The sequence below is a fragment of the Neolamprologus multifasciatus genome, chromosome 23 (genome assembly GCF_963576455.1).
Source record: "Neolamprologus multifasciatus chromosome 23, fNeoMul1.2, whole genome shotgun sequence".
Lineage (NCBI taxonomy): Eukaryota > Metazoa > Chordata > Actinopteri > Cichliformes > Cichlidae > Neolamprologus > Neolamprologus multifasciatus.
Window position 1 is genome coordinate 1,424,438 of NC_140460.1, and position 10,005 is coordinate 1,434,442.

At 41.8% G+C, this 10,005-nt stretch overlaps 1 protein-coding gene across 4 annotated transcripts; it reads left to right on the forward strand.

The window, feature by feature from the left end:
- The first annotated feature begins 169 nt into the window (after positions 1-169).
- Positions 170-9,947, forward strand: LOC146490634 (fizzy-related protein homolog). Of its 4 annotated transcripts, none has more exons than XM_085150225.1 (15): positions 170-245; positions 365-609; positions 2,485-2,585; positions 2,891-3,010; positions 4,465-4,528; positions 4,624-4,751; positions 4,857-4,939; positions 5,021-5,204; positions 5,278-5,343; positions 5,427-5,529; positions 6,595-6,779; positions 6,857-7,090; positions 9,537-9,641; positions 9,724-9,816; positions 9,899-9,947. In XM_085150225.1, the coding sequence occupies exons 3-15, from the start codon at positions 2,526-2,528 to the stop codon at positions 9,938-9,940; spliced, it is 1,467 nt and encodes a 488-aa protein (XP_085006351.1). In that variant the 5' UTR covers positions 170-245; positions 365-609; positions 2,485-2,525; the 3' UTR covers positions 9,941-9,947. The 4 variants fall into 4 exon arrangements, with proteins under 4 accessions (XP_085006351.1, XP_085006347.1, XP_085006350.1 ...); XM_085150221.1 differs by having other exon boundaries at positions 171-245; positions 4,621-4,751; XM_085150224.1 differs by lacking the exon at positions 365-609 and having other exon boundaries at positions 173-245; positions 4,621-4,751.
- The last annotated feature ends 58 nt before the right edge of the window (positions 9,948-10,005 follow it).

A 10,005-nucleotide genomic window follows, 5' to 3' on the forward strand; every position in this document is an offset into this window, starting at 1 on the left:
GCTGAATGACAATAAAGTGGTTATTTATTCTGTTCTTCTAAAGATGTATGCCGTGAGCATCTATCTAGCTATGGCTCTAGTGCTCCCTCTATGCTTGAAACGTGGGTATTACAGGTAACTGAAACAATGGCAGGAGGTATTCGCTTTTAATGTTTTTATTTAAGTTTGAGCTGCTGCATCAGAAGTTCCCAGCACGACTCATGTTGATGTTAAACTGCTTCCTCTTTAATATTTTGGACCATTTGGTGAGACTTATTTATGACATCACTTTAACTGTAGCACAGATATTGGGATAAATAACATCCTAACCGTGTCGGTCTTTATCCACGATCAGTGCTTTTAAAACACTTCTTTTTCCCGGTAGTTGGTTCCAGTATCCCACCTTACAGCATCCTGCTTGCAGCAATAAATATGGACACTTCCGTGTTATGATGTACGTCACCGGAGTGACACAAAACTCCCACAATGCAATGTCACGTAGACCTCAGCTAAACAACAAGCCGCACCTGAGCCTGAATGGTTTTAAATAGCCGGTCCGGATCGTCTGCTCGCCGGGCTGTCCCCGCTGTTTCTGTCCGGAGGTGGTCTGCCGGAGCTGGCTCGTTTTAGGTATGCTGTCCCGACAAATATGAGCGGATAGCCCTTAGCTAAGTAAGCTAACGGTAGTTATCATCGCCTGCTTCTAATTTAGCACAAATAAGCGTCTTTGAAGACATTTAGCTACAAATGAATCTCTAAAGCTTGTTAGATTCTCGTAACTGGTTAATAATGGGTTGTGCTGTTACCCTGAGGTAATTAGTGCTTTTGAAACCAGCACTGATTTGGTGTAGTTGGGGCTAAATGTTCTGGTTATTTAAAGTTGAGTAATCGATTTGTTTTGCAGTGCACAGTTAGCAGGTGAGCACTAAAACTGCTGCTTTTAGATAGCCTGCTACAACATCAACATGGCGATTTAACAACTTTTTTTTAAAAAATAACTTCTTGCTTTTATAATTTTAAAACTTAAATCAGAAAAACAGCCAGTCTTTACTCTAATTTTCTGACTGCGTCCACCTAAAATGTGACCACAAAAACAAAACAAAGCAACAAAAGGTCAAAGGAGCTTGCAAAGAAAAGCGTCTGGACTTCTTTAAGTTGCTTGAAGACGTTTCACCTCTCATCCGAGAAGCTTCTTCAGTTCTAAACTCCAAGAAACTTAAAGAAGTCCAGACGCTTTTCTTTGCAAGCTCCTTTGACTACAATGACCTGGATGACTGAACCTTCACAGACATAAAGCAACAAAAGAAAAAGTGGGCACAATATAATTCTCAAGCCATCGTGGTCCTCCTGCTCGACCATCCCAGATTTACCTAAAAGTTTTATGCTCCAAATTGTATTAATATATACAGATTTCTGTGAAGTTTAAAGCTTTTATAAGATGCTTTTCTAGATAATTTTATTAGAAAAATGGGATTTCCAGCAGGTTTGTTCACACTTTGAAATCTGAGGCAATGTTTGAACTTGGACAGCTCAAAAAGTATTAAAGATAAAAGTCTGATGTATCCTTTGGGCTTTCTTACCATAAAAATGAACCACTAGTTAGGAACGGGTACTTTAAAACAGCGGTCTCCAACCCCCGGGCCTCGGACCGGTACCGGTCCGTGAGTCATTTGGTACCGGGCCGCGAGAGTTGAGGCTCAGGTGTGAAATGTATAGTTTTCATCGGTTTTCAGCGTTATTTTGTTATCGTTTTTATCGTTTACTCGGTTTTCCTGGGTCTTTTCACGTGTGTTATGAATAAATTTTCTTTTTTTCGGTACCGGTACTAGTTTTATTTTGTTGCATTTATCCGCGACACCTTAAAGGCCGGTCCATGAAAATATTGTCGGGCATAAACCGGTCCGTGGCGCAAAAAAGGTTGGAGACCGCTGCTTTAAAAGTGTCAAAGCAGTCCTGTGAAGTCCCATGTTTGAGCACAAACTAATACATTCATGTTGCAAAAGAGTGATCATTTCCAAACAGTATAAAGTCATACGTCACAGTAATGCAAAATAAAACATGTAAAACACTTTAAACTTGAAATTCTTCATCAAAATCTCCATATTTTACTCAGCTGTGATGCTGGTTGAGTAAATATGACAAAAACAAAAATGTCAGCACATAGTGTGATACAAATAAAACGCCACCCTAGAGTTTTCAGATGGTACTCTGTAGGACTGCCTGTTTTTTGTTCAACTCTAGATTTTTTTCATGTGTTGGTTCCAAATTACATATCTTGATTTATTTTTATGATGGGGGTGGACTATTGTAAAATCTAAATATCTTAAAACACAAAAAATTCACAGCGTTTGTTTTATATATCCAAAACTTGGTCCATAAAAACTTTTAGGCAAAGATTGTGGTTGCAAAGAAAGTGTTATCACAATGGGATGATTTTTACATTGTTGCCCCAATCTCGATTAAACTGCTTGTTTATTTATTAACTGCCTTGTTTGTACTGCACAGCTGTGTCCTCCCACTCTGCGGTTGAGGGTTCAGGGTCCAGGATGGATCCCGACTATGAACATCGCCTCCTACGCCAAATTAACATCGAGAATGACATCTTTGTGAGTCGTTCGCTTAGTTTCTCCTCCTCTTCCTAGTTTTCATCCTTAATAATATGATATCATTTTTTTTCCATCCCTTCATCTGATTTGAAATTTGCTTTATTAATTTATTCCATGTAGAGAATTATTCTTTTATCTACTCAGATATTGTAACCACATTGGCTGTAATATGGGAACTTAATAAAGATGTGCATCAGTGCTGAATGTGTGACATTATTAAGTTAGCTCTTAGATGACGTAATCACTAACCAAACCTCTATGTTTTCATAAACTAACATACTTAATGATAAATGTTTGTGTTGCAGAAACTGCAGAACAGTCGGACACCCGCCGGCTCACCACTGTCCTCGCCCACTAAGCTTGGAGACCGATTCATACCTACCAGAGCGGGAGCAAACTGGAATATCAACTTTCACAGGATCAACGTGAGACTGTGTTTTACGTTTTTGGGTTTTTGTAAGAGAGCTGTGTGGACACACCCAGTGGTTCATGTTTTAATTTTGACGTTGTGGAAAAACACTTTTTTTTTTTTTTTTGTTTTGTCACTTTAAGTTTTTCAAAAATTCTTGAAAGAACATCAAAGAGCACTTCTGTGTTTTAGGGCTGCCACAAACGATTATTTTGATAGTCGACTAGTCACCGATTATTTTTGCGATTAGTCGACTAATCAGATCATCATCCATTGGACGTAAAACGTACAGCTTATTGCACCAGCAGCATCTGCTCTTATATAACTATCATTAGCTTACAGCTTTAAGTGTTTCAGGTATGTGCTAACTAAAAATAAAGACAAGATGATAGTTTATTAAATTTTAATGAAATTTGCAGATTGTTTCGGTGAAGTTTAATAAACTCAGCCGTCTGCTCCTTGCTATCTAAAATATAACAGGACACCGGAAGATATTCTCGAGCATCTCTTTAATCTCAGCCAAACCGATTTACTCAGGAACAAATAAAATACTAAAAAATCCAAACAATAACATTTTTAAGTTATCTAAGTGACTTATATATCATGTTTAACCTGAGTAGCAAAAGACGGCGGTGGGTTTGAAAACGATTAGCTGGGAGTCCGGTGTTCTCACGGCTCTAGTTAGCCTAGCCCCCGGCTAGCTATCGAGCTAGTGGCTAACAGACGTCTCCGAAAACGTCGGAGCGCTTTTGAAAATATGTGGTGTCTTGATAAACTGAGCAGATATTTGAGGTTTACACAGCTACATTCTCGCCTGAAAGTATGTTAAACGTTTATTTTGTGACCCAGAAAGATTAATACGAGTAATATTAAAACTAACTAGCTGCCGCCATTGTTGGAAACTGAGCTGGGCTGCTACTTCTTCTTCTTCGGGGTTTAACGGCAGCTGGCATCCTTGTACATGCAGTGCTGCCATCTTCTGTTTCAGTCCGTTATTACACTCTTAAATCCTACTACTTATTCCTGCGTCTTTTGTGATCTTACAAAGGTTCAAACGAAGTGTCGACTATTAAATCAGTCGTCGACGATTTTGATAGTCGACATAATCGTGACTAGTCGACTAATCGTGGCAGCCCTACTGTGTTTTATTTAAGCAGCGAAAATAGCCGATAGTAGGAAAACTGTCTCAGTGTCCACAGCTGCTGAGGTCGCTCCTCTCTGAGCTTTGACAGCAACTTCATGAATTAGTGGAAATTAAATAGTCGTGTAAGTCGGCTGGTTCTGGTTATGGAGGGAAGACTCAGATTTCCTGTTTCATATTTTCTAAAGTTGTGATGTTTGTTTTCCAAATGTTTAAAATGGTAAAAATGAAGACGAACCCTTGAATGATGATTGCTTGGTTTGTTGTATGAAATAATTTACAGTGTAAATGTTATAAATTGATCAATAATCTTCATGATTTATGTGCAGGAAAATGAGAAGTCACCGACTGTGAACAAAAAAACAAAGGATGCCTCGTCTGACAATATCAAAGGTGAATATGTTTTGAAATTGTCTAAATTTTGCTGTTTCCTTGTTATTCTTTTATACCTGCACATGAATCAAATGTCACTGCTGTCGCTGTAGCAGACGGGCTGGCCTACTCTGCTTTGCTGAAGAATGAGCTGCTGGGAGCAGGAATAGAGAAGATCCAAGATCCCCAGACGGAGGACAGACGTCTGCAATCGTCCCCGCCCGAGAAGAGGAGTCTCTTCTCTGTACGGAAGTCTCAGATTCTCTCGGTCATCTTGCACTGTTAGCGCACCATGTTCGTGCTCTGATCAGACCTCTGTTTGCTCTAATGATGCACGTTTGCTTTTCAGTACTCGCTCAACACCAAAAGCTTGTCATCAGAAGACGGCACCAACATCTCTCCCTACTCGTTGTCACCCGTCAGCAATAAAAGGTAAGAGCGCTGTTTGAGCTCTAAAGTTTGAGATCATCCCTGCACTTTGGAGTCACGTTATACCTGAACTTCCTGTTGCAGTCAGAAGTTGTTGCGTTCACCAAGGAAGCCAACTCGCAAGATCTCCAAGATTCCCTTTAAAGTCCTGGATGCTCCAGAGCTGCAGGATGACTTTTATCTCAACCTGGTGGACTGGTCGGCTCTCAATATGCTCAGTGTGGGGCTGGGCACGTGTGTTTACCTGTGGAGCGCATGCACCAGCCAGGTACCGATACTGGAGTGTAAATTTCTGTTTGTTGTTGCTGTGCAACAGTGACTCACTAGCTGAGTGTCCTCAGGTGACCAGACTGTGCGATTTGTCAGTAGAGGGCGACTCTGTCACATCGGTCGGATGGTCTGAAAGGGTGAGTACACGGAGCAGACTGCTGTCAAAGAAACCTGTTAGTTGTTTTTTGTTATTAAGAAGATGCTTTGAACTTTGTTTTAGGGGAACCTTGTAGCCGTGGGAACTCACAAAGGCTATGTTCAGATCTGGGATGCTGCTGCTGGCAAAAAGCTTTTTGCCTTGGAGGGCCACACAGCCAGAGTCGGTGAGTTAGTGTGATCGTGGCTTCAGAAATTATCCTAAAGGAATACTTGAAAAATCAGCCAGGATAAAGTTGAGACATCCTGGAGGTCATTAACCCTTTAAAGCCGGTCAGAGCAGCACGCTCTGTTTTGCGTAACTATTTTTAAATCCCGGTAGCTCTGCAACCACGTGAGCTAGCGCAATAATGTTTTTTGCATATGAAACCGGAGGAGTTGTACTTACATCTTATGCCATCAGCTTGTCCTCGGTCACAGTTTCCTTCCACATATAGCTTTGCAAAAACTGCATAAAAAGCACTTGCAGCAACAAAAACATAATATTCCAGAAACACGCTTTGCCGATCCGATCAGCTGTTCGTAACACTTCCTACGTCCATCAGCGCGAACTATCGCATGTCTGCCATGACCTGCCCGAAACCGGAAGTGACGTCATTTTGCGGAAATGTAGTTTTTTACCATCAGGGCCTCATGAGCCTATACTGGTGTTTTTAAAAGTTATCTTTGACTTTATGACTTTCTGTGTGGTTTCTGGGATGCTTAGGACTCATATTGCACTGCTGGAAATAGTTTATTTTGATGCATATGCTGCTTTTTTGCAAATTTGCATTATAATATTTATTTTCGTTTTTCCTGCAGTGTATAAAAATTGGTGTATTTCAAAAATAAAACTATGAAGACACTCAAAATAAATTTCCTGTGGTGGGAAACTATTTTGTGCAACTTTTTTGTATTTACAGTTTTGAGGGATAAGCCTCTTAAATTTCTCTAACTAGAAATATATGTTAAAAAAACAAAAACAATTTTACATTTTTTTGTAGTTTATTGCACTTTTTTGCAATTTATGTAATTACTATGCACTTAATGCAGACATATTATTAAAATTTGGGCTGTAATGGTTGTATTGATGTATAGCAACTTGAAATGCTCCCAAAAATGGCTCCACAGCATGTAAACATATAATATAAGCTCTGGCGGACTTGGTTCTATGGTAGGTCTTAAAGGGTTAAAGTGGAGCAGCTAAGACTGTGTCTAAGCTGAGGCTTAAGTTAAAGTTACTCTGATTACAGGAGCTCTGGCTTGGAACGCCGACCAGTTGTCTTCGGGAAGCCGAGATCGTATGATCCTCCAGCGAGACGCGCGGACGCCTCCGCTGCAGTCAGAGAGGCGCCTGCAGGGACACAGACAGGAAGTGTGCGGTTTGAAGTGGAGCACTGACCACCAGCTGCTCGCCTCTGGCGGAAATGACAACAAGGTAGAGTTTAATCAACCGCAAAGACTGTATGGATTTGCTTTGCTCACTGATGATGAGTGTTCGATTTGTGGTCTTAGCTGTTGGTGTGGAACCACTCGTCACTCAGTCCCGTGCAGACGTACACCGATCACCTGGCTGCAGTTAAAGCCATCGCCTGGTCCCCCCATCAGCACGGCCTGCTGGCCTCGGGCGGCGGCACCGCCGACCGCTGCATTAGATTTTGGAATACCCTGACATCGCAGCCGCTGCAGTGCATGGACACCGGTTCCCAGGTCTGCAACCTGGCCTGGTCCAAACATGCTAATGAGCTGGTAAGAGACCCCACATGCACAGTGGATTTGCTGTCCGCGGATTTATTACCATTTTTAGTTGTGAAGACACTGATTAAAAATGTAGGTCAGCAGTGATGCGTTAAGAGTAGGGATGGGTATCGTTTAGGTTTTATCCGATACCGGTGCCAAACCGGTACTTTTGAAACGGTGCCGGTGCTTAAACGGTGCCCAAACCGGTGCTTAAAGAATGGAGAACACAAAATTGGTCCAAAAACTTCTCATGTTCAGCTGTTTTTTTGTAAAAAGATAACAATGTTAGCCTTTTCTGCAGCTATGGGGCATATATGGTATCACTCTTGGCTGGAAGCAGCTTAAACAATGGAAAAAACACAAACTTTGTCCAAAAACCTCTCATGTTTAACTGTTTCCCACTTTTTCTTTGGTCATTTTAGCCTTTTTGTCCAGGGTGAAGGGAGTATCTGCCATCAAACAAGAAGACAGCCGCATGTAGCTATGATGGTGTTTGCTAGTTCACCTTACATGCATTAATGTAATAACGTGGTTAGCCTACTCAACGTAAATTACACACGAACAACATTAAGCTACTCACGCAGAGAAGAACGGCTGCTGCTGCATCATCATCCTCATCATTTCTGCTACACTGGCAGGGCTAGGGGCCAGGACTCTCCTCTTCGGGTTTTTGGGGGATGTTGCTAACTCCGGGTCGATAACAGGCACCACACCCGCAGTAGATGTGCTCGGTGTGAGGTCTCGCAGCAAGATATCAAATACGGTGCATTTCTCGGCTTTTAAAAAAACGCTATGCGTCGCCAGGTGTTTCATCAGATTTGAGGTGTTACCTCCTTTGACAGTATCACAGTATCAGCTTAAAGCACTTGTTGCAGCTGCTGAGTTTGCATCTGTTGCTGTGAAGTACAGCCAGACTTTGACCGCTTCGCCTTGGGCGTTTTTAATCTGTAGCTCTGCTCTAAAAGAACGTACGTACCTGGACCCGCCTACTATCCTCGGAAACGTAAAATGATTGGCTAGAATCTAAAGTGTGTCACAGCTCAGGAAAAAAAAAGCACCGAAATGTGCGCTGCTTTTCGGTCTGGTTACTACCGTTTATGTCATCATGGCACCGGATACCGGTACCCATCCCTAGTTAAGAGCATTTTTTGAAGTCGATTGGATACATGTACAGAGCTGTTCTGATTGGCCAGCTCCAGCGGCTTCTGCATGGATCGACCTCAGCTCTATAATCATGAGTGAGGGAGATTAAAACTCAAAACTCTGTTTCATTGCATGTGTGAACTTTAAATACACAGATAAAGAGATTAATCGTTTTGTATTAGTGATGAGCAGGATGACAGATTCTGTCAGGCAGGAGTCTCGTACTTTATTCTTCATCAGTCATGCTCTTTATTAAGGACGTGATTCATATCTTTAGTGACCCCCCCCCCCCCCCCCCCCCCACCATCACTGACTCTTCAGATATCTTCTGGGGGGAAGATGGATGGAGCATGCTAATCATCTTTCAGCCCTTTTAATGACATTTTGAATTTGTGATCCGAGCTTGACACAAAGGTTATCCGTTATGGGTTCAACAGTTACGCCATAAAACGGTAACATAATGGTTCGGACATGTGCAGAGGGAAGGATAGTGGAAGACTACAGAGAAGGTTCGTGGATGCAGTGAAGGAGGAAATGCAGAGGGTTGGTGCGACAGAGGAGGATGCTGGGGATGGGCTGAGATGGAGGCAGATGATCTGCTGTGGCGAAGAAAGACGAGGTTTTCAAAGATTAATCTCGCTGTTAATTCAGCTGTATCACCTTTACATACTGTGATGGACAAACCCATGACTGCACTCTAAAAGTCAGTAACTCTGATGTATTCTTTATTTCTTCATTAATAATAACACACTTCAGTTTGCAGTAAGTTTATTGTTTGGTTTGGATACATTTGTTTGTAAGCGCACATTTAGTTTGCTTATGTATTTACACCAATTTATTTCTGATTCTTGGTTTGATTTTTGTCTGGCCTCTCTCACCGACCGTGGCAGGTAAGAAACAGGTAAAGGAAACAAAAGGTGGCGTTTAAAGCAGTGAAATGCGTAGAGGGGATGATTGGACCGCACCGCCACTTCCTGCTGAAGGGGGAGAACGTGTGTTTTCTTTAGTTAAATGTTTGAGTTTAGGGTTTAGTTTTGATTTTCTTCTTTGGTGTTTAGTTTGTTAACAAACTGGACTGTGCTGCATCGTTTTGTGGTTTGTTTACTTTCTCCTGTCTGATCAGCCATTATATGTGTGTCATTTCCTGTTTAGGTCACTCATGTTTGCTGAGGTCACAGTTCACTGTTTCTTTGACTTCATGAGCTCAACATTTACTGTTTGTAAATAAATGAAAACCCATTTTCGGATCATTCCTGTGACTCCTGCTTTTTCAGCTCGGTCCATCACACATACACAAACTTTTCTTTTTCAGGTGAGCACCCACGGATACTCTCAGAATCAAATCTTGGTGTGGAAATATCCAGCTCTCACTCAGGTGGCCAAGCTGACAGGACACTCCTACCGAGTGCTCTACCTGGTCAGTCTGGTTTTTTCTCCACTGATAATATAAATAAGAACATTATTGAGATAAAATCCGAATGACTTGTTGTACTCTTTAGGCCATGTCTCCAGACGGCGAGGCGATTGTGACGGGAGCTGGAGACGAGACTTTACGCTTCTGGAACGTTTTCAATAAAACGCGCTCGACAAAGGTGAGAAAGCATCGACAACAAGCCCCGCCCATTTTAACACCTGCTGAAAACATTAACCAAGTTTCTTCATTTTTTGTTTCAGGAATCTGTATCAGTTTTAAATCTCTTCAAGAGGATACGGTGACTTTAAGCACCTTTTTTAAAAGAAATAAAATCCTGCCATCATCGGCGGACAGCTCAGCCGCCTGG